This window comes from Nycticebus coucang, chromosome 6 (genome assembly GCF_027406575.1).
Source record: "Nycticebus coucang isolate mNycCou1 chromosome 6, mNycCou1.pri, whole genome shotgun sequence".
NCBI lineage: Eukaryota > Metazoa > Chordata > Mammalia > Primates > Lorisidae > Nycticebus > Nycticebus coucang.
In genome coordinates this window covers 123,742,443-123,767,803 of record NC_069785.1, presented here as the reverse complement: position 1 = coordinate 123,767,803, position 25,361 = coordinate 123,742,443, and the positions used below count along the sequence as shown (strand labels likewise).

The window sequence follows — 25,361 nt, the reverse complement described above, 5'->3', positions numbered from 1 at the left end:
GGCTGGGTGCCCACAGCTCAGTGATTAGGGCACCAGCCCCATTTACCGGGCTGGTGGGTTTGGACCCAGCCCATCCTACTAAACAAAACAAACAAACAAAAAAACCAGCCAGGCACCGTGGCGGGCGCCTGTAGTCCCAGCTACTTGGGAAGCTGAGGCAAGAGAACCACTTGAGCCCAAGAGTTTCAGGTTGCTGTGAGCTACAACGCCACGCACTCTACCAAAGGTGACAAAGTGAGACTGTCTCAAAAAAAAAAAAAAAAAAAGACAATATTAAATTTAAGTGACAATATTCTAAAACTTCACGTGTAAGTCAGACATTTATAATTCCAAATACATTTTATAATAAAAGTATTAAAGATGGTTAAGTTCCTAGGTTGGTTCATGGAGAGATGTAAAGGAGGCTAACATGGAGACTAAGAGATTAAGACCCAACATAGACTTCAAAAATACATTACTAAAAATTTTTATTTTCGAAGTAAACTAAACATGTTTTATGTTGAGAAAGAACCAGAAGAGAAAAAGAGGTAAATGACAGGCTGAGGTTTCTGGCAAGACAGTGGGAAATGAGATCTAGGAGACAACACACCTAATACCATTAAAAGAGAAGGGTCATTTCCTTCCTAAAACAGGGATGCGATTTTTTTATTTTACCCATCCTGCCCTTCTTTTTTTTTTTTGGCAGGGGCTGGGTTTGAACCAGCCATCTCCAGCATATGGGGCTGGCGCCCTACTCCTTTGAGCCACAGGCGCCACCCCATCCTGCCCTTCTTAAGTTTGTTTATTTATTTATTTTTAGGGACAAGCTGGGCATGGTATACCACTAGAGCAAGTCCCAACCAACTACTTGGAAGGCTGAGGTGGGAGGATCACGTAAGCCCAGGAGTTCAAAGCTTCAAAGTACTATATGATTGTGCCTGTTGACAGCCACTGCTTGGCAGCCAGGACAGCACATGTAAAAATACTTACACTGACATCCAGAGCACTATACATGACATAGCCTCCCTACTTAAAAGCAAATGCACTGGTGGTGTCTGTAGCTCAGTCGGCAAGGGCACCAGCCACATACACCTAGGGTGGTGGGTTCAAACCCGGCCCAGGTCTGCTAAGCAACAATGACAACTCCATCCAAAACATAGCTGGGCATTTGTGGTGGGCGCCTGTAGTCCCAGCTACTTGGGAGGGTGAGGCGAGAGAATCACTAAAGCCTGAGAGTTGGAGGTTGCTATGAGCTGTGATGCCACAGCACTCTACCCAGAGCGACAGCTTGAGACTCTGTCTCAAAAAAAAAAGCAAATGCATTAACACCATAGAGTTGAGTTAATCTGCTTTAGAGGGGATTTTGAAAAAGTCACATAATTAAGGATAAACAAAAGCACTTGCCGTGGCAGGCGCCCATAGTCCCAGCTACTCGGGAGGCTGAGGCAAGAGAATCGCCTAAGCCCAGGTGTTGGGAAGTTGCTGTGAGCTGTGATGCCTCCACACTCTACCAAGGGCCATAAAGTGAGACTCTGTCTCTAAAAAAGAAAAGCACTTGTCTATTATCTCTGAAAAAATGCAGGTGACCCATAACAACACAGATGTGAACTGTGCAGGTCTACTTAGATGCAGATTTCTTTCCAATAAAAGTTATACTAGTGTATCTGCCTATTGTGCCTCCTCTTCCACTCCCTCCACTCCTGCCACCTCTGAGACAGCAAGACCAGCTCTCACCCCTCCTCCTCCTCCTCCTCAGCCTTCTCAATATCACAAAGAGGATGAAGGTTTTTTTTTTTTTTTTTGAGACAGAGCCTCAAGCTATCGCCCTGGGTAAAGTGCTATTGCATCACAGCTCACAGCAACCTCCAACTCCTAGGCTTAAGCGATTCTCTTGCCTCAGCTTCCCAGGTAGCTGGGACTACAGGCGCCTGCCACAACGCTGGCTATTTTTTGGTTGTAGTTGTCATTGTTATTTGACAGGCCCAGGCCAGATTCGAACCTGCCAGCTCTGGTGTATGTGGCTGGCGCCTTAGCCACTTGAGCTACAGGCACCACCCAAGGATGAAGGTTTTATGATGATCCACTTCCACGTAATGAATTCCCCTTCCTAATATTTTCTCTTCCTTATAATGTATTTTCTCTTCCTTATAATATATTTTCTCTTCCTTATAATTTCTTAGTAACATTTTCTTTTCTCTAGCTTACTACATTATACAAATACAATATAGGGCAGCACCTGTAGCTCAGTAAGTAGGGCACCGGCCCCATTTACCAAGGGTGGTGGGTTCAAACCCGATCCCAGCCAAACTGCAAACAAAAAAAAAAAATAGCCAGGTGCTGTGGTGGGCACCTGTAGTCCCAGCTACTTGGGAGGCTGAGGCAAGAGAATCGTCTAAGCCCAAAAGCTGGAAGTTGCTGTGAGCTGTGATGCCATAGCACTCTACCAAGGGCAACAAAGTGAAAACTCTGTCTCTCAAAAAAAAAAAAAGAATACAATATATAGGGCAGGCACAGTGGCTCACACCTGTAATCCTAGCACTCTGGGAGGCTGAGGTGGGAGGATCACTTGGGCTCAGGAGTTTGAGACCAGCCCAAGCAAGAGCAAAATCCATCTCTACAAAAAATAGAAAAAATAAGCCAGGAGTGGTGGTGTACATCTGTAGTCTCAGCTACTTGAGGTAGGATGATCAGTTGAGCCTAGGAATTTGAGGTTGCAGTGAGTTATGATGATGCCACTGCACTCCAGCCAAGGCAACAGAGCAAATCTCTGTCTCAGGAAAAAAAAAAATAATAAAAATAAAAAATATATATATATATATACATATAAAAAATACACACGAAATGTGTTAATCAGTTGTGTTATCAGTAAGACTTCTAGTCAACAGTAGATTATTAGTAGTTAAGTTTGGGGAGAGTCAAAAGTTATATGCAATTTTTGACTGGGAGGTAGGTGCCCCAACCTCCACACTGTTCTAGGGTCAATTGCATTTCCCTTCAAGAACAAACTAAACATGGGCAGCGCCTGTGGCTCCGTGGGTAGGGTACTGGCCCCATATACCAAGGGTAGCAGGTTCAAAGTCAGCTCCAGCCAAACTGTAACAAAAAATAGCCGGGTGTTGTGGTGGGCGCCTGTAGTCCCAGCTACTCAGGAGACTGAGGCAAGAGAATCACTTAAGCCCAGGAGTTGGAGGTTGCTGTTAGCTGTGACGCCACAGCACTCTACCGAGGGTGACAAAGTGAGACTCTGTCTAAAAAGGAAAAAACTAAACTAAAAATTGCTCTGGTCTTACATATAATACCCAACTTCTAATATGCAATCAGTAAATGATGCTCACAACAATCAACTGAAAAATATTATCAGCCCTCACAACATACCACAAAATGCTGAAAACAGTTAATTAGCAGTTTTAAACTAGTACTATGTGCCTTTAGTAAATGTTATTTGTTAGCTGGAAGCAGCGGCTCATGTAACTCTGGAAAGCTGAGGTGGGTGGATTGCTTCAGCTCAGGAGTTCAGTCCCGACTGAGCAAGAGTGAGACCTTATCTCTATAATAGAAATAGAAAAACTAGCCAGGCTACTCGGGAGGCTGAGGCAACAGGATTGCTTCAGCCCAGGAGTTCAAGGTTGCTGTGAGCTATAATGATGCCATGGCACTCTACCCAAGGCAACAAAGTGAGACTCTGTCTTAATTAATCAATCATTATCTGTCCTTCCTTAGAGTGTGACCTTATAAGGACCATCTATAGATTTAAGGCCTGCCCTCCTCAAGATCTTTTTGAAATTAATCATCCTGACCAGGGAACTCGGTGCTGCACTAACAACACTTAAGTCTTTGTGGAACACTAACATAGACCAAGATCAAGAAAATACCCAGGTAGGCCTACTCTGGATATTAATGCCCTTCGAAAAGAAAAAAAATGCCCTAAATGTTTATAGCCTTTTAAAAAATAAAATTCCAAAAGGCTGTGCAAATAATTCAAGTCAATAGTTCATAAACATCAAAAGTCCAAAACTGCCTTTATTACTCAGTGAATTTTAAATTGGCACCATATTTAACCTCCAAAGCACAAATGTACACCCCAAGCTTAAAAATATTCACCGGACTTTTATTTCCTCCCTCCTTCTCTTTTCTCCTTCTCCCTTCCCACTCCCTCTCCTCCTCTCTCTCCTCCAAAAAAATTTCTGGTCAACCACCTCATGCCTGTAATCCCAGCACTCTGAGAGGCCAGGTGGAGGGCTGCTTGAGCTCAGGAGTTCGAGACTAGCCTGAGCAAGAGAGAGATCCTGTCTTTACTAAAAATAGAAAACTTAGCCAGGCATTGTGACAGGCACCTGTAGTCCCTGCTACTGGGAGGCTGAGGCAGGAGGATCACTTGAACCTAGGAGTTTGAGGTTGCTATGAGCTACGACGCCATAGCACTCTACCAAGGGTGACAAAGTGAGACTCTGTCTCAATTAAAAATAAAATAAAATTTTCTTGCTTAGTCTTTCCTCCATTTGCCCAATTTTATTTTGCTTTCCAAGTTGGGCAGTAACAAAAATGGCTGCCTTTTGTTTACTTCTGCCTGTACATTTATAGCATCACTCAGAACAATGTTAAAAAGAAACATGCTTAGCTCTGGAAAACTAACAGTATCCTTGTACAGCTGCCATGTATTCCATTCATAGCAGCTTTATCACTGGGCTAGCTCCTCCCTTTGCTTCTGCCAAAGGTCAATGGTCAGTAGAAAAAAAAAAAAATGGTGGGGAGTGCCTGTGGCTCCACAGAGTAGGGCGCCAGCCCCACATGCCAGACCTGGCCAAAAACTGCAAAAAGAAAAAAAAAAAAAATGGGGCGGCGCCTGTGGCTCAAAGGGATAGGGCGCCAGTCCCATATGCTGGAGGTGGTGGGTTCAAACCCAGCCTCGGCCAAAAACCACAAAAAAAAAAAGAAAAAGAAAAAAATGGTTTTATAATTATAGTAAAGAATAAAACTATGATTAAAAATTGCCAAAGTTTGGCGCCAGGTGTGGTGGCTCACTCCTGTAATCCTAGCACTCTGGGGGGCCAAGGCAGCTGGATTGCTTGAGCTCTGGAGTTCCAGCCCAGCCTGAGCAAAAGTGAGACCCCCATCTCTAAAACTAGCCAGGCATTGTAGCAAGTGCCTGTAGTCCCAGCTACTTGGGAGGCTGAGGTAAGAGGATAGCTTGAGCCCAAGAGTTAAGAAGTTGCTGTGAGCAAGATGATGCTACAGCACTCTACCAAGTGTGACAAACTGCGACTCTGTCTCAAAACAAAAAAAAAATTGCTAAATTTTTAAAAAAGCAAAAAGTTATAGAGAAATGTACCTAACTAAGCCTAATGCTATTCTAAATACAGAGGCTTTTCTCATACTAAGGAATTTTCATTTCTAATTAGGCAAAAAACTATAAGCATACAGGACTATGAATAAGTATTTTTATCTCAAAAAACCCCAACTTACCACAAGAGTACTTTTAATTTCAAAGTTTTCCATTTGTTTAAAAACGAACCAAGTTTTAAGCTACAAAAACAAGTATTCAATATGTGCAGCTCTACATAAAACATTAGGTAAATGCTGTTATAAAGAATCAATATTGCTCAAGGGAATAGGAGTACAGTGTAAAGGACGCAAGAGCTCACGTTCAGAGATCTGGGGTCTAGTCTGTTTACTGACATTAACCAGCTTATGACCTCGGACAAGTTATTCACTTACGCCTCTACAAATGAAATAGATTTCTTTCTTTCTTTTTTTTTTTTTTAGTTTCTGGCCGGGGCTGGGGCTGGGTTTGAACCTGCCACCTCTGGCATATGGGGCCAGGGCCCTACTCCTTTGAGCCACAGGCGCTGCCCCTAGACAGATTTATTTCTAAAGTCTCTTAAAGCTTCATATTTTAGAAGCTCCATGTCAGAAATTTGAAGATATTTATAAGTGTAAATATATAGTGATGTTTCTTTAAACTAAAACTCATGACTGCTTTTTTCAAAGACAAATCAGAAAACCTATTTTTTTAAAAAAAAGTATCATCTTATAATCAACTATAGAAAAAAAATTAGATAGCCTCAAGAAAAAACCCTAATTATTATTCTCCTTTATTGATTTATCAAAATTCCAGTTCAAACACCACACAATAGCATTTATCAAAAATACAATGCCACTTATAACTCATTACCAATCTCATTATTTTCATTTGTCACACCAACTGCAGAAAAAACACATTCAATATAATGTAAAAAATTAAATTAAAGATATACTCTGACAACTGAACCACATAGTTTTTATACATGAGCTCTATTTTTTTTTTTTTTGAGACAGAGTCTCAAGCTGTCACCCTGGGTAGAGTGCCATGTTGTCACAGCTCACAGCAACCTCAAACTCTTGAGCTTAAGCGATTCTCTTGCCTCAGCCTCCCAAGTAGCTGAGGCGCCTGCCACAACGCCCAGCAATTTTGTTGTTGTTGCTGTAGTTTTCATTGTTCTTTTTTTAGCTAGTCTGGCTGGGATCAAACCCACCAGCCTTGGTAGACGGGGTTGGCAACCTACCCACTGAGCTACAGGTGCAACTTCAAACCAAATATTTAGCATAAATTAGAGATTATATTGCCCCCCCCCATCTGAACGATACAGATTCCAAGAACACCAGTGGATATCTAAAATCAAGGATGGCACTGAACCCAACTGTGTCAGTGTCAACTCTTCTGTTCATGTCTTCCACTCACAAATTCAATGCTTTTTCCATCTTAACCATGGACTTATGATGCACTGTGGCCACAAGGTGCATCAACAAAAAACATGAGCCCAACTTTCTTTTTCTGTTCTTCCCAAATTCACAGATAGTATGCAGCCTTAGCATATTTTCCTTCATTATTAAGTCAAGAATTTTCACCTTTTCCCTTAAAGCAAGCAGTTTCTGACTTTCTTTGACATATCAGAATTGCTCGCATCACTACTCTTGAGCTTTGGGACCATGATGAAATAATACAAGGGTTACTGCAAGAGGAGCACTGCAGTACCCCACAGTTACCTCTGATAACGGAGACAGCTACAAAGTAACAAGTGGTCTATCCATAGTGTACACCCAGAATGCACGAGCATGTATACATCTCCAGGGAGGGAGGATTCTTGAGCAGAATGTTAGTTGGTTGTAGTTGTCATTGTTGTTTGGCAGGCCCGGGCTGGATTCAAACCTAACAGCTCCGGTGTATGTGGTTGGTACCCTAGCTGCCTACAGGCACCGAGCCGATTGGCAGATCTTTTTTTTTGTTTGTTTGTTTGTTTGAGACAGAGCCTCAAGCTGTCGCCCTGGATAGAGTGCTGTGGCATCACAGCTCACAGCAACCTCCAACTCCTGGGCTCACGCAATTCTCCTGTCTCCGTATTTGTAGCTGGGACTACAGGCACCCACCACAACACCTGGCTATTCTTTGGTCGCAGCTGCCATTGTTGTTTGGCGGCCCCGGTCTGGATTCGAACCCACCAGCTCAAGTGTATGTGGCTGGTGCCTTAGCCGCTTGAGGATGGGACAAAGTAGAACAGCACAAGATTTCATCATGCTACTCAGAACTTAAAACTTTGAAATTGTGTGTGGATAGGCCCAGTGGCTTATGCCTGTAATCCTAGCACTTGGGAAGACTGAGGCAGAAGGATCTCTTGAACCCAGAAACTGGAGACCAGCCTGGGAAACATGACAAAATTCTCTACAAAAATAAATTTAAAATTGCAGTTCAGCCGGGGCCGGGTTTGAACCCGCCACTCTCAGTATATGGGGCTGGCGCCCTACCAACTGAGCCACAGGCGCCGCCCATAAAATAAAAAACTACTTTAAAAAAACACCCATAGCACAGTGGTTACAACACACCAGCCACATACACCAAGGCTGGTGGGTTAAAACCCTGCAGGGCCAGCTAAAGTAACAATGACAACTGCAACAGTAACAAAAAAAAAACAGCTGGGCGTTGTAGCGGGCACCTGTAGTCCCAGCTACTTAGGAGGCTGAGGCAAGAGAATCGCTTAAGCCCAAGAGTTTGAGGTTGCTGTGAGCTGCGACCACTGGCACTCTACCCAGGACAACAAAGTGAAACTCTGTCTAAAAAAAAAAAAATACATATATACACACACACACACACACACACACACACACACACACACACACACACATACATATATATCTACCAAGCCTATGTAACATATAAAAGCAACCCTGGTATGGAGTCTTGCTTCATCAAGTCTGGTCCCTGGCCTGGCTGCATTGACTGGGAGCTGGTTAGGAATTTACAAAATCCCAGACCCCACTCAAGACCTACTCAAAGTCTACAATTTTAACAAGATCCCGAGATAATCTGAGTTCACGTTAAAGTCTGAGAAGCATTGGTTTATAAGAAATCCTTTGACACAGTCTGAACTCTGGGTCAAGTTCCACGCAGAACCAAAAAAAGTATGTCTTTACTCTGGAGGCATTCAGAAGAAAAAATAAATATGACCTGGGTGACTTGAAAAGATGACTGAATCTCTCCAATTCTCACTTTCATTTGTACTAGACACATTATTTTGAAATTTTTTATATATTTGCAGATATGAAATTGTAAATTGTTCTGTAAGACATTGTTAGTTCTTAGCTATCAGGCTTAGTGAGTAAATGCTAAAGTCAACTACTTGCTGAAGGTGACAGATTACTCCAGGGCAATGTTGTCCATCCAACCTTCTTAGAACCACTTAGAAAAAGGGGTGAGGCCTCGGTGGATGGACCTCAAACTACATACAGTGGATACCTCTGGAGAGGGTAGTCATTGGGGGGGTAAAAGGGGACTTTTACATTTTGTCCTAAGATTTTATGATTTGAAAATTGTGTTTTATTCTCAAAGAGTGCTATAGCTATGTACTGCGGTTTAAAATAGGTCCAAGAAAGGAGGAGGTAGAAATTAGGATCCCATCCCACTCAGTGAAGCACCAGTGATTCGGCTTCATTTTACTCTTTCCCCCATGGCAGATCCAAACCAGGGGAAGGCAGCAAACAGTGCTGGTTGCGAGAAGGTGCCCAGGCAGTGGAGTCCTCTAAGCATGACTCACCATCCATTCCAAAACTGCAGAGGAGACCTAGAATCACTGCTGATTTCTTCTCAGAGAAACACAGGAGCATGGCAGGTAGTGGCACCTCATCTCCCCAGAGCTTGGATCCCCAGAGGATGTGCATGGCCAAGACCATCATTAGCACCCCTTTCCCCTCTTTGTGGAAGCTGCTGCAGGAAGGAACACTGTGGGGACAGAGCTGGGGCTGGCTTCCAGTGCTCCTGGTTGACTACTCCCACCTATTTCCTTTCAGCACAAAATGTGCTAATCATGAAAACATTTCACAATGACTTGCTTGTTATAGTCCCCCTCTTCTAACAAACCTAACAATGTAGATCAGAATTGAGAACTTCATTGGAAGATGTGATGAAAATTTAGGCTCACTTTTCAAACTAATACTTAATCCATTTTTCTTTAATGCTCTTCTAGGTTAATCAACAGGAAAATGATTTTTCAGAATATAAATGTTATTGTATAACTGAATACAACATGAACTCTGTTAAAGGGGAAGACTCAGGGACAAATTTGACCTTTATCTTAACAAGTTCATTATATGTATATTGCTGGCTAACATTATTTTGTTCTTGTTGTTTTGTTTTGTTATGTTTCTCAGACAGAGTCTTACTTTGTCGCCCCTGGTAGAGTGCTGTGATGTCATAGCTCACAGCAACCTCAAACTCTTGGGCTCAATGTTTCTCTTGCCTAACTCTTCCGAGTAGCTGGGACTACAGGCACCCTCCACAAAGACGGGCTGTTTTTTAGAGACAGGGTCTCGCTCTTGATCAGGCTGGTCTCAAAACTCCTGAGCTCAAGCAATCCACTGGCCTCAGCCTCCCAGAGTGCTACTATTACAGGCGTGAGCCATCAGGCCCCACATTAACATTGTTAAAAACAAGTTTTCCTACAGCAAGAGTCACCAAAACTTCAACCAAAGTCACAAAATGAACAGAGCAGACTATCTTCTTCCCTGGCCCAATCCTACCTTTTATTCTACATACCTTTCAAAATCTCTATCACTAATCACATAAAATACTCAATTCACTCTTTTTTTACAACACAGAATTATGAGGAATTTTATATCCTTTCTGTGAATTCTTCATAAGCATAAAAACAACACAATTGTGTCACTATGACAATAACATCTTTACAAAGTAAAGCACTTTTAGTAAATGTTCTGCAAAGTAACTAGCACATATAATCTGAACACTAACCTTAACTCAAAAGTAGTGTCCAGGCACGGTGGCTCATGCCTATAATCCTAGCTCTCTGGAAGTCCAAAGCGGGTAGACTGCTTGAGAACTAGCTTCACAAGTTCAAGATCAGCCTGAGCAAAAAACAAGACCCCATCTCTACTAAAAATAGAAAAACTGAGGCAGAAGGATTGCTTGAGCCCAGAAGTACGAAGCTGCATGATGATACCACCGCACCCTACCCCAGGAAACAGATCACGACTCTTTCTCACAGTTGACCACCCAGCTGGGCATGGTGGCTCACACTTGTAATCCAAGCACTCTGGGATGCTAAGGCAGGTGGAATGCTTGAGCTCAGGAATTTGAGATCAGCTTGAGCTACAGCCAGACCCCGTCTCTAAAAATAGCTGGACATTGGGGCGGGTGCCTGTAGTCCCAGCTATTTGGGAGGCTAAGGCAAGAGAACTGCTTGAGCCCAAGAGTCTAAGGTGCTGTAAGCTATGACGCCATGGTACTCTACCAGTCAAAAAAAAAAAAGTTGACCACCCAAGGGACTGTAACAAACATGGTAACATACGGAGGTGGTCAACATAGGGAACTAGTCCTACTGTACTGATACTTTTTGTACAGCTTTTATTGATATCATACAAAATCGTACATAATCAAAGCACAGGAAAATCATATATAGAGTATCATACAAGATCAATACATTTATTGTTTTCTCATGGGTATTTTTTGGAGACAGAGTCTCACTATGTCACCCTCGGTAGAGTGCCGTGGTGTTACAGCTCACAACCTCAAACTCTCGGGCTTAAGTGATTCTCTTGCCTCTGTTTTCTTATGGTTTAATCATTCTGAAAAAAGAGTCAACTTTGGTCTGCATCTTATTTCCAACCGTAAGTGGAGAAAGCACTCTCAATGCTGGCTATACTACTTAGCACACTTGGGCATTTTTCCATATCAAATGACTTCAACTGCATTATCAAATGCCGGACATACTCTTAGAGTCTCTGCAATTTCTGTGTCATCCTCACTTGTGTCTTCCACTTCATCAGCTGCTTCATGCACTTCTACTGACTGGTCTGTACTTCAGTCAATATTGCTTGGAAAATTGCTCCTGGGTCAGGTTCATTACAGGTTGCCACCTCATCATCGATTGCAACAAAATCTTCAAAACCTACTCCTTCAAATTCTGCCATGGAGATGATGGACTGTCTCATGGGGCCAAAACATCATATTTGAACCAGAGCAGTGGCTCACAACTGTAATCCTAGCACTCTGAAAGGCTGAGGCAGGAGGACAGATTGAGCCCAGGAGTCTGAAGTTGCTGTGAGCTATACTGATGCCAAGGAACTCTACCCAGGAGACAGAGTGAGATTCTGTCTACAAAAATAAAAAAACACCATGTTCTTGGGTTGTGACAAATCTAACTTAAACTTGAAACTTATCTATATTGTCTGTAGCTGAACTTAGACCACGTAGATCTACTTATTCTACGTAGAACTGATCCAGAGTAGAACTAAACCGAAGCTATAGCACTCTTTGAGAATAAAACGCAATTTTCAAACCATAATATCTTAGAACAAAATGTAAAAGTCCCCTTTTACCCCCCAATAACTACCCTCTCCAGAACTGATCCAGAGGACAGCATCCAGAGCATTAACTGATGCAGCAGATGAAGTTGCTTCTACAGGTGGACAACAGGTTTGTGTTTTACTAAGTGACCCACTCTAGGAACTGGGTCACAATAGTATATTTTGTTTTGTTTTGTTTTGTTTTTGGAGACAGAGTCTCATTCTGTTGACCCAAACTAGGCTATGGCGTCAGCCTTGCTCACAACCACCTCAAACTCCTGGGCTCAAGTGATCCTCCTGTCTCAGCCTCCCAAGAATGCTGGGATTACAGGCATGAGCCACCACACCCAGCAGTAGTGCATTTCAAATGTTTTAATGATGCTTTTGTCAAGAGGTTGGACTTTTCAGGTCATGTTTGGAGGTAGAAATTCCAATGTCATGCTTGTGAGATGATTCACTTGCAACTGGCCAGGACAGTTGTCTATGGTCTTTCTACATTTCTTGGTCAATATCCCTTACCCACCTCTCAAATAGGGTACCAGTCATCCACGTGCATTTGTTAGATCTCCAAGTGACGGGGAGATCTTCTGGCTTCAGGTTCTTTAATGTGCGTGGCTTTGCCAATTTACCCATTCAGCAAAACCTTTAGTTTCTCTCTGGGTCAGCTAGCACAATGCAGAACTGGGAAATATTTTTTGGCAAAGTTTTCCACACTTTGATTTGTCAACCTTCATGATGAAGTTCCTGTCAGGTATCACCCTGAAAGAGTCCCCACTGGTCAGCGTTAAAGATGTCGTCATCTTTGAAGCTTCTTGTGAAGTTCAGGAACTCTTCGATGAACTCTCCCACAACTTCTCCTGGAACTTTGTTGGACTCACCACACCAGACTTTCTGAGAGATCTCAGGTTGCAGTTTAAATATCTCAAGCCAACCATTCAATGCTTGGAAATTTGCCATCCCAAATTCCTGTGTGAATTTTTTAGCAACTTCTTGGATCATCAACCTGGAGAGTCTGGTGTTAACTGCCCTTATTTGTTGAACCAGCTTAATGTGGCTTCATTGACTTTATCGAGGGAAGGGCGGCGCCTGTGGCTCAAGGAGTAGGGCGCCGGTCCCATATGCCAGAGGTGGTGGGTTCAAACCCAGCCCCGGCCAAAAAAGAAAAAAAAAAAAAGAATATGAGTGACTTTATCGAGGGAAGTTTTCCTCCTTTTCCATTGCAGGTCTCTGCTTTCCTTACCATCTCTCTCTAAGGACTCAAGTTTACATTTCTGGATGTTGCTAACTGTGGTCTGGCTAACACCAAAATGTTCCAACATGTTCTGCTGTTTTTTGCTGCTGCTTTCCAGAAAATGTAGAAGATCAACCTTTTCCTTCAATGCCAGCTCTTCTGAGTCCTTTCCTTTGGGCCATCACATCTCGGTTAACTGTAAAATTTTTCAGTATAATAGAACCTCCCTATTTGACCACCTCCCTACACTAACCACCCCCTTCACCCCCTTAAGTTGACCTAATTTTCATGGACCCCATGTACTCAATGGAAGTTCCTTATGTGACTACATGTTGTCAACAGAAGTTCCTTATGTTGACCATCTCCATATGTTGACCAATTTGTCACAGTCCCTTGGGACTGCCAACTTACAGAGGTTCTACTATAATTGCAAGATATACTGACAATTCAGACCGGTCCTCCACATTGAAAGAATCTTCCATAGTCAGGCCTAATCCAATACATGGTAACAATAAAACATACAAAAAGATACTAAAGAACCTGGCTTATTGTACCCTCAATGAACCCCCAACAATAAAAAAAAAAAGATACTAAAGAAAAAATAATACAACTAAGGAGCAAAGCCCACACCTTCTACCCCTTGGTATATAATAGACTCATAGAGGACAAATTGATATTGTATGTCACAGTTGAAGTAGTCTGGATACAACTTGCAGAGGTGTTCAACACAGAAGTCTTCCACTGAGTACATATGGTGTGTGTCTGGTCTATGAAAATTAGGTCAACTTAAGGACTTAAGGAGGTGGTCGATGTAGGGAGGTAGTCAACTACAGAGGTTCTACTATACATTAAGCACTGAAAAAAATGGAAATACTTTTAAAAATTCATGCTTTAAAGACAAGCATTTTTTTCTAAATTATATTTCATTAAAAAATCATCCTGCAGCTCAGTGGGTAGGATACACCAAGGCTGGTGGGTTTGAACCCGGCTTGGGTCAGCTAAAATAACAATGACAACTGCAACAAAAAATAAAAAAAGAAAAAATAGCCAGGCATTGTAGCGCCTAGTAATCCCAGCTCTTGGCTGAGGCAAGAGAATCGCTTAGGGCCCAGGAGTTTGAGGTTGTTGTGAGCTGTGATGCCACAGCACTATACCCAGGGTGACAGCTTGAGACTGTCTAAAAAAAAAAAAAAAAATCCTGGGGCTCAGTGTCTGTAGCTCAGTGGTTACAGTGCCAGCCACATACACCGGAGCTGGCGAGTTTGAGCCCAGCCGAGGCCTGCTAAACAACAACTACGATTAAAAAAAAAAAAATAGCCAGGCATTGTGGCAGGCACCTGTAGTCCCAGCTACTTGGAAGGCTGAGGCAAGAGAATCACTTGAACCCAAGAGTTTGAGGTTGCTGTGAGCTGTGACGCCACTGCACTCTACGGGGGGCAACATAGTGAGACTCTATCTAAAAAAAAAAATCATCCTGGCCCAGGCACAGTGGCTCATGCCTGTAATCCTAGCACTTTGGGAGGCTGAGGCAGGTGGACTGCTTGAGCTCAAGAGCGAGACACTCATCTCAAAAAGAAACTAGCTGAGCATGTGGCAGACACTTGTAGTCCCAGCTACTCAGAAGGCTGAGGCAAGAGGATCTCTTAAGTCCAAGAGTTTGAGGTTGCTATAAGCTCTAACACCACGGTACTCTACCGAGGGTGACATAGTGAGACTCTGTCTCAAAAAATAAAAAATAAATAAATGAATCACCCCAATGGGGCAACAGAATAGGGAAACCCCCCATCTCTACAAAATATTAAATATTAACCAGGTAGAGCACAGTGGCTCAGCCCTATAATCCTAGCACTCTGAGAGGCCAAAGCAAAAGGATCACTTGAGGCCAAGAGTTTGAGACCCAGCCTCTGTGAAAAATAGAAAAATTAGGCAAGTGTGGTAGGGCTTGCCTGTGGTTACATCTGCTTGGGAGGCTGAGGAAGGAGTATCACTTGTGCTCAAGACTTTTGAGGTTGCAGTGAGCTATGATAATGCCACTGCACTTTAACCCAGATGACAGAATAATCGAGACCCTAATAATCTAAGCCGGGCGCTGTGGCTCACGCCTGTAATCGTAGCACTCTGGGAGGCCAAGGCAGGTGAATTGCCTCAGCTCACAGGTTCGAGACCAGCCTGAACAAGTGCGAGACCCCATCTCTACTAAAAATATAAAAATGAGCCAGGCATTGGGGAGGTACCTCTAGTCCCAGCTACTTAGGAGGCTGAGGCAGGAGGATAGTTCAACCCAGAAGTCTGAGGTTGCTGTAAGCTAGGCTGACACCATGGCACTCCAGCCTGTCTTATTTTTTAAAAGGAAAAAAAAAACAAAAACAGTTCAAACATAACACAGATGCTCTATTTAGGAGTGGGCAAATTAGGGCCTGCATTCATTGTTTTAATATATCTGCAAGCTTAAGAATGGCTTTCATAGCTGGGCGCAATGGCTCACACCTATAATCGCTAGCACTCTGGGAAACTGAAGCAGATGGACTGCCTGAGCTCAAGAGTACCAGACCAGCCTGAGCAAGAGATAGATTCCATCTCTAAAAAGAGCCAGGCTTGTGGTGGGCACCTGTAATTCCAGCTACTTGGGAGGCTGAGGCAAGAGAATCTCTTGAGCCCAAGAGTTTGAGGTTGCTGTGAGCTGTGACAAAATGAGACTCTGTCTTGGGAAAACAAACAAACAAACAAACAGGAATGGCCTTCACATTTTTAAAGAGTTTTAACAACAAGAAGACTATGGGACAGGCTTGATGCCCGTAGCTCAGTGAGTAGGGCCACGGCCATACACACGAAGGCTGGCGGGTTTGAGCCCAGCCCAGGCCTGCTAAATAATGGCAACTGCAACCAAAGAACAGCTGGGCACTGTGGCGGGCACCCGCAGTCCCAAGCTACTCGGGGAGGCTGAGGGAAGAGAATCACTTAAGCCCAAGAGTTTGAGGTTGCTGTGAGCAGTGACACAACAGCATTCTACTGAGGGCTACATAGTGAGACTCAAAAGAATATAGAACAGAGTATGTAGCCAGCAAAGCCTAAAATACAGTAGCCTTCCTTTGCCTGCAATAAGTACAGTAAGATATCATGAGAGAGCAAATGACACCACATTCATACAAATTTTTTTTTTTGAGACAGAGTCTCACTTTCTCACCCTCCATAGAGTGCCATAGCATCACAGTTCACAGCAACCTCAAACTCTTGGGCTTAAGCGATTCTCTTGCCTCAGCCTCCCAACTAGCAGGGACTACAGGCACCCGCCACAATACCCGCTATTTTTAGAGATGAGGTCTGGCTCTGGTTCAGGTTGATCTCGAACTCATAACGCAGGCAATCCACACCTCGGCCTCCCAGAGTGCTAGGATTATAGGCGTGAGCCACCAGGCCCATCCCATATAACTTTTATTACAGTTTATTATTATAATTGTTCTCTTATTATTGTTAACCTCTTACTGTACCCCGTATATATTTTTTCATATGTATGTTTTGTCCTTGTCATTGAAGCTACATGACTATTACTCCAGCCTACTCCTAATTTATTGAGTTAGCACTGGGAACAGTCTTCTCCCCTCCCCCAACCTTGAATGTATGCAGATGAAGAAGCTGGCATAAGTCATGGGTTCTTGTCAACACAGGCCAGTTTACTGATTTACTAATCCGTTCTAAAACTTAAACTCATTAGCAAAATGCTTCTGCTAGATTGCTGATTATTAAACCAAAGTTTGACATAGACAGCAGGTAGGTATTTCTGCCACCTTAGGTGGTGTAGTGACACATTGAAGACTGAACAATAAAAATACAGTGGAAAAAAGAACACCCTATATACAGAACATCAAGGGTAAAAGAGATGGTGCAATCTAACAACATTACAGAAGTATTCAGAAAATGTGCAAAGCACTATCAACCTATTGAATTAACATATCAGAAAGTACTAAGTTTTCAATCCAGATATTTGTGATTGGGCAAAGATGGTACTAAAATCATTTTCTGAGGCAAGCTATATGAAAATAAAATATCCCTTTCCCTACACTAGAATGGAAAAGGAAATCAACCCAAAACTTGAGTCCTCTTCATAACTCCCTAATAATTAAACATTCTGCAGAAGACGTCAAAATTCAATACACGTACTTTAAAGAAGGAAGGAATAAGACTTAAAGGAGGATAGGACTCCTATAGATAGGAAGAAAAAGTACTACCTATAATGTATGCTTTATTGATAGAAACACAAAAAAATCATAAAAAGTTTATTTTTAAGCAGAGGTCACTAATCAATACGATTTTGATATACAGCACCTTATGTCTTTTAGGATGAAGTAATTAGAGATGTAAGTATTTTTTCTGTCACAGGAACTTTTTTTCTTGAAACAGTCTTGCCCTGCTGTCTAGGCTAGAGTGTAGTGGTGTCATCATAGCTTACTGCAACCTCAAACTCCTAGGCACAAGTGATCCTCCTGCTTCATTCAGCCTCCCAAGTAGCTGCGACTACAGGCACAGGCCACCACATCTGCCTAATACAGGAACTTTTTTAGTCCCAAACAGCAAGTTCCTAAAATGCAAATCTCCAAATTTCAAATTTTTAATACATTCAATAGTTTTTAAAGGAGTCAACACTTTTAAAGTTTCCTTTCACATCTCACTTCCTGCAATGATTTTATTATAACTTTTAGTAATAAAATTAGTACCACACCATCAATATAATCAAATACAAACACTTGTTATTAACTGCAATACCAATTATTTAACATGAGAAAAAACAGTTCTGAAAGCGTCTCTGAAACCACTGGCATGCACTACAAGACTGTTAATTCACACACAGGACTTATTAAGTATTTAAATAGTTCATTTACATTTGCCAAGTGCTTCATAATCATTTTATTAGTGGTTTCTACTCCAAAACAACCCATGATGAATTTTACAGAAGAGGAACCTAGGCCCAGAGAGGAACCAAAGAAAACCAGTTTTACACTGAAGGAAATAACGCCATACTCACGTAACACTCCAGATCCTTCGAATCACTTTTCATCTGCAGTATGAATTTTGCCCGAATAAGTTATTAATTTTTTTTTTTTTTGCAGTTTTTTGGCCGGGGCTGGGTTTGAACCCACCACCTCCAGTATATGGGGGCGGCGCCCCCCCGAATAAGTTATTAATTAATGAATATGAAAATATGCTGAATTCTACCAAAGTGTTAGACTGCTTAAACACTTTAAGTACTTGGGACTAACTACTACGGCATATTTCACATATAGACATAACTATAAGGAAGTAAAATTCTCCCAAATGACAAACTTAGTTTAGTGGCTAAATATAAGGGAGTTATTCTTTTCCAACTTGCTAGAAAAGAAAAAGATAATCAAAGAAGTTCGTCGAACAAGCTTAAAGTCAGGTCCTTTAATAAGGAGCCAGGCCCGTTAAAAATAAGAACACAACTAAAAGCGGTGTGTGTAGAGAGGAAGTTATAAGTCAGAATCTGTTGCTTAGCAGGCTCAGTCAATTCATCTTTCAGAAGATAATGGTTCTAACCAGAACTTGTGGTTTAATCAGTGCATATCTCAGCACCAGCAATGGATCACATCCAATGTTACTGAGGATAACAAAAAACTTGAGCCAGAGCTTGATGTGGAGGGAAGTTCCCTCCTTGCCCCATTTAAACATCCCTATTTCTTTGATCTTGGTGTTACATCTTAATGGGAAAAAAACCATATGCTAACCCAGGGCACAATTTGCCTGCGGAGTTGTCCTGACCCCACGTTCTCCAATCAGAGCCCATAAACATTATTTCCTCAGTCAGATTTCGACTCCTCAGCCAGCTGAGAGCCCTAGCCGGTCAAACACTCTTCTTCACTCCTCCCCACCCCATCTCCCCCGGCCCATTCGCGACCCACATCCCTACACCCAGCACGGAACCCCAAACTCCACACACCCCCCATCATACTTCCGCCCAGGTGGCTTCCCAGTTAACCTTCACCCCAGCCCCCACCCCATCTTTGTCTCGCTACCCCAAACACAACACCTTAACGTTCCCCTACTTCGAAGCTCAGCCTTTCCCCACCGCTGACCCCCAGTTTCCTGATCTCTTCCCCACCCCATACCCCCAGCCTCCGCCCCCTCGGCCGGTCACCCCGGCTCCTCGGCTCCCCAGCCTCGCAGGACCCGTCCCCTCCCCCAGCTTCCTCTGCCCGCTCCTTCCCCTCCCTGCGGCCCTCCGCCCACGCCCACCCTGCTCCCGCGGGTCCTCCGCAGTCCTTTCACCTTGTCCATGAGCTTCCAGCACTTCTCCACCATCTTCTTGTCCACCGTCCCCGGCGGGTGGGGGCTGAGGTGGTGGTGGTGGTGGTGCGGCTGGAAGGCGTCCTTCATGAGCCCGATCAGGCCTCCCGAGCCCGAGCCCCCGGAGCCGCCACCGCCCCCGGCCCCAGAGCTCTTTTTCACGTTGCCGGCCATGGCCCAGGGAAGGTAGGGGGCCCAGCCGGGTCAGCTCGGCTGCGAGCGAACGAAAGAAGGAAGGCGTGAAGGAGGGGCCTCTCCCGACCGCCGCCGCCGCCGCCGGCTATCCGGGCGGAGGGCGGAGCGGCCGCTGGGAGGAGAGTGGGCGGCGCCGGCAAACCGCTGGGCGCGCCCCTCCCCAGAGCGAGCCTCGAGCAGGGGGAGTACCCTGGGCGCGCGCCGGAGACGCACTGGCTGACTGGCGAGCTCCAGGAAGGGGCCGGCAGCGTCCGGACTGGGCAGCGACGCCCCCTGCGCCACCTCCTCCAGCGCCGCCCGCTCGGCCACAGCCCCCGGAAAGCCGCGGCCAAGTTTCCGCGCCGGTCTGCCCCGCCCCTACCCCGGGGGCGGGCCGGGGCGGGGCCATCCCGGGGCGGGGCCGGCGGAAACCTTGGTGCCTGCGCCCTCTGCTGGAGAAGCGGGAGTGAATCCAACGCGGAGTCTGCGCACTAGGCCGAAGCCGAGCTCTCCATGTTTTTTGTGGGCTGGCGTGTTGCGCTCCTGGAGTGAGTCTCTGGCACGTGTAAATTCGTACAGGTAGTAGTAGGAAGAATCTTAACGTTGGGTCTTTCCCCCACGCCTGACAAATGAGGAAATTGAGCTTCGAGTTATTTGTTTCTTCGTATTGTGAGAGGACAGTGGGGAAAAAAAAGGGAAATTTATTTCTCCACTCTCTGGTATTTTTAACTGCTCTCTAAGACGCCACCAAGGACAGGAATGTAAATGATGCACATTGTTGGAGACACAATAGGCCCCATCAAGTCTTGGGACACTCCGAGCTCTTCTTCCTTCCAGGCACTTCTTTTTTTGCTGTTTTGTTTTCACCGCTGCTCTGCGGGTCGGCCAGTACACAGAGATTGTGACACTGCGGCTGACTGCTGATGCTGGCCAAAGCGGTTCTAGCTCCGCTCCCAGTCACTTCCACTTCTCTAATACAAAAGTTCGGTTGGAAGAACTTTGAAAATAGGAACTTCTCTTCCGAAGAAACGCCCTGCCCTAATCTGATAATTCTGAGCCTCAGCATAGTCAGTAAGTTCTAAATTCCACGTTAGATCCCCCTCCTGGCTCTCTCACAAAGCCCCGAGTGATAAGGGAATTTTATCAGGTATGTAAGTGAAGAAAATATCTTTGAAATCAAGGACCATTCGGCCAAACATCCTGAATTTACAATTCAATTGCTTTTATCTAAAATTGATTTTTAAGTCAATGTTATTTCTTATCAGTAGAATGTCCTTTTATCAGTTCCTATCTGGAAAGAATCCACCAAGGGAAAGTCTAGGCAAAGCTCTTAGATTATTGTGAAGATTTTTGTCGAGACTTTCCATCCCTAGTGCCACCACCCTAGTTGCACATCCTCATTTTCTTTCCCCTGGACTATTGAAACCTTTTCCTGCCTGGTTACCCTGCTATCCTTCCTGTCACCATATACTTGCTAAAGTATAGTTCAATAGCATCAGACACAGAAAAACTTTAAACACTCCCCATTGCCTTGGGAATAAAACTAACAATGATACTGATGCAACTCCGAACTAAACTACCTTGCAGTTTTTTGTTTTGTCTTGTTTTTGAGACAGTCTCACTATGTCACCCCCAGTAGAGTGTTGTGGCATCACAGCTCACACAACTTCTAATTCTTGGGCTTAAGCTATTCTCTTGCCTCAGCTGCCCAAGTAGCTGGGACTACAGGTGCCTGCCTCAACGCCGGGCTATTTTTTGGTTGCAATTGTCATTGTTGTTTAGCAGGCTTGAGGCCAGACTGGAACCCGCCAGCATCAGTGTATGTGGCTGGGCACCCTACTCACTGAGCTATGGGTGCCAAGCCCACCTTGCAGTTTTATACTACTTCCTGGTACGTATATCCCACGCATAAAATATCACAATTTTTTTCTTTTTTCATCACCATAACTCAGAGCATTCCCTCTGCCTGAAGTGTGTTCCTAATGTCCAATCCATTCTTCAAAATTCAGTTCAAACATTGTCCTTCTTCCTCTATATTCCAGATAGAAGCAATCTTTTCCTTCTCTACATTCCTGTTAATAATTTGTGTTAACTTTGGATCTTCCACAGTACAACATTGTATGTTCACAGGGTATTTGGGGGGTAAGAAATTAACCTGAGCTGTGTGTGTACTTGTGTAGACATATACTACACATCTCTGGCTTAGTTTAAGGCTTCCACTTTTTACTATCTTCAACAAGATCTGCACAGCTAGGAATTATATAATATACTCTTTCTGCTGCAGAAGGCCATATTTCTTTTTTTTTTTTTTTTGTACGAAAAGTATTTATTGGCAAGGAAGGGATGCTGCAGAGCAGCACCAAGGAGGAGAGAAAAGGGTGGGGGGAGTGGGACAGAGAGAGGAGAGACGAAGAAAGAGAGAGAGAAGAGAGAGGAGGAGCCATATTTCTTTTAATATACAAATGACCTCTTGCATTTGAATAAAAGGGAAATAGTGACTCTTCTCTGTATCTCTTCAAAGCTCCCGGATGGGTGGGATCTTATACAAAGGAAGACAGAGTTCTGCTGGAATTATCTTTTCCTATTGTCACTTCTTTTTTTTTTTTGTAGAGACAGAGTCTCACTTTATGGCCCTCGGTAGAAGGCCATGGCATCACACAGCTCATAGCAACCTCCAACTCCTGGGCTTAAGCAATTCTCTTGCCTCAGCTTCCTGAGTAGCTGGGACTACAGGCGCCCGCCACAACGCCCAGCTATTTTTTGGTTGCAGTTCAGCCGGGGCTGGGTTTGAACCCGCCGGGTTTGAACCCGCCGGGTTTGAACCCGCCACCCTCAGTATATGGGGCCGGCGCCTTACCGACTGAGCCACAGGCGCCACCCCCTATTGTCACTTCTAAACTAAGGTTAATGAAAAAAGAAAGATTGACCTTTTTCCCATAATTTTTATTTAGCATGTTTTTGAAAAGGTACTAATAATGGGACTGAATTGTTGATCACAATGTCATTCTCATTCTTAGTTGTGCAATGGCTGGTTCATGTTGTATCACTTTGCGTGACATGGGGCCCTTTTCTTATTCCACTTCACCTTCGCCCCAAACCACATCCTCATTCTGCACCTGTAAGTCGTTGACGGAACATGTTTGTAAAGTAAATGCTCTTCTGAGGCATAATACCTTGCTTGCTTTCTGTAATCTCTATTCTAGTATGTCATTCCATGCATCAGCAATGAGAAAAAAAAATAGTTCAGGGTAGTCTGAGCTAAAGGCATTTTGTTCCTGATTAACTGCCTCCATTGGTTATTTTCATGCTCATAGAATCCTTGATATAAAGAACAACGTATAGCTAATCAATAGCTTGTGTTATTTTAGTGTAACTTTTTAGTATTTATTTGTTTTGGAGACAGAGTCTCACTTTGTCACCTTCAGTAGAGTGCAGTGGCATCACAGCTCACAGCAACCTCCAACTCTTGGGCTCAAGCGATTCTCCTGCCTCCGCCTCCCAAGTAGCTGGGACTACAGGCGCCCGCCACAATGCCCGGCTATTTTTTGGTTGTAGCCGTCATTGTTGTTTGGCAGGCCCGGGCTGGATTCGAACCCACCAGCTTAGGTGTATGTGGCTGGCACCTTAGCCGCTTGAGCCACAGGCGCCGAGTCACCTATTTTTTATTTTTTATTTATTTATTTTATTTATTTATTTTTTGATACAGAGTCTCAAGCTGTCGCCCTGGGTAGAGTGCCGTGGCGTCATAGCTTACAGCAACCTCCAACTCAAGCTCGAGCAATCCTCTTGCCTCAGTTTTTCTATTTCTAGTGGAGACGGGGGTCTCAATTTTGCACAGGCTGGTCTCGAACTTGTGAGCTCAAGTAATCCACCGCCTTAGCCTCCCAGAGTGCTAGGATTACAGGCATGAGCCACTGCTCCCATCCCTGTAATTTTTTTTTTGAACCCACCACCCTCAGTATATGGGGCCGGCGCCCTACCCACTGAGCCACAGGCGCCGCCCCCCTGTAATTTTTTTTTTTTTGCAGTTTTTGGCCAGGGCTGGGTTTGAACCCACCACCTCCGGCATATGGGGCCAGTGCCCTACTCCTTTGAGCCACAGGCGCCACCCCATACCTGTAATTTTTAAAAATTAGACACAAGATCTTGCTCTGTTGCCTAGGCTGGAATGCAGTGGTGTGATCATAGCTTACTGCAGCCTCAAACTCCTGGGATCAAGCAATCCTCCTGCCTCAAGATCCTAAGTAGCTAGATCTACAGCTACATGCCACCATGCCCAGCTAATTTTTCTTTTTTCTTTTCTTTTTTTTTTTTTTTTTTTGTAGAGATATGGTCTCACTGTGTTGCCCAGGCTGGACTCAAGTGGTCATCCTGCCTCAGCCTCCCAAAGTGCTGGATTTAGAAGCATGAGCCACTGAAATCTTGTAGTTTTATTTTTTGTTTTTTGTTGTTTTTTAGAGACCGAGTCTCACTTTGTTGCCCTCGGTAAAGCGCTGTGGCATCACAGCTCACGGCAACCTCCAGCTCTTGGGCTTAGGCGATTCTTTTGTCTCAGCCTCCCGAGTAACTGGGACTACAGGGGCCTACCACAATACCCGGCTATTTTTTGTTGCAGTTTGGCCGGGGCCGGATTTGAACCTGCCACCCTTGGTATATGGTGCCGGCGCCCTACTCACTGAACCACAGGCGCCACCCTGCACCTGGTAGTTTTAATGTAAATTCTTGGCAAACAACATAGGAACTGCCTCTTCTTTTTCTTTAGATCCCACTTATAACTGATGTTATCCAAGTGCATAGTCTTTTTTTTTTTTTTTCTTTTTTTCTGAGACAGAGTCTTACTCTTGTTACCCAGGCTAGAGTGCCATGGCATCAGCCTATCTCACTCCAACCTCAAAAACTTCTGAGTTCAGGGCGGCACCTGTGGCTCAAGGAGTAAGGCGCCGGTCCCATATGCTGGAGGTGGCGGGTTCAAACCCAGCCCCAGCCAAAAACCACAAAAAAAAAAAAAAAAAAACTTCTGAGTTCAAGCCATCCTCTTGCCTCAGCCTCCCAAGTACCACAATGCCCGGGTCTGTTGCTCAGGTTAGTGTCAAACTCCTGAGCTCAAGCAATCCTCCTTGCCTGGTCTTCCCAGAGTATTAGGATTACAGGAGTAAGTAAGCCACTGTGCCCAGCCAATCAGAGTGTATATTCAGGGCAACTTGAATCTATGCCCCCAGGTTGCAGTACTCAAATTTGGCCCAAATAAACTCCTTGCTTATATTAGGTTTGCCTCAGTTTCTTTCTTTAGGCAGTAAGCAAAATGGAGACCCTGATTGTCCCATGCAGAAGTCCCCAAACAGGCTTCTAGATGAGGAGTACAGGAAGAGGGAACCCCGCCCTGCATTTTGGGGGTGGGGGGTAGTTCCGGAGGGAGAATAGATGAAAAACATATTTCAAGATTAGAAAAAAAGTATTTTCCAAATTAGGGAAATGTGCACAGCTCCTGAGTTATAGGAGCTGTCAGCACTTGAAAGAACAAGCCTGGTTCTTCTCTTTGCTCTGTAAAATATCCAAAGGGTCAGAGAAGTGCCCTACAGCCAACAAGTGACAAATAAACATGAATCTGTCTCTGTCTGAATCTACCTTTCCCCAGGGGAAGGATTTTTTCATTCCCAGATCTCATGGCTATTTCTACAGATCTATTCCTGATATTAGGCAATGGACCAAAAATGTGTGGGGAGGATGAAGAGAAGTACCTAAAGAAAGATTCTTCAGGTCCCTAATTCACAAGGAGAAAAGCATGAAGTTTTCTGCTGTTTTCATTCTAGCCAATATAGTGCCCAGGGATCCAGGTGGCAGACTAATG

At 44.1% G+C, this 25,361-nt stretch overlaps 1 protein-coding gene across 1 annotated transcript in view; it reads right to left on the bottom strand.

The window, feature by feature from the left end:
- Window positions 1-19,618, bottom strand: part of CBL (Cbl proto-oncogene) — a 99,273-nt gene extending 79,655 nt beyond the window's left edge. The window contains exon 1 of the mRNA XM_053595215.1: window positions 19,322-19,618. Within this exon, the coding sequence (XP_053451190.1) occupies window positions 19,322-19,513 (192 nt within the window). The 5' untranslated portion in view covers window positions 19,514-19,618. The remainder of the gene's footprint in view (window positions 1-19,321) is intronic.
- Window positions 19,619-25,361: the final 5,743 nt, after the last annotated feature.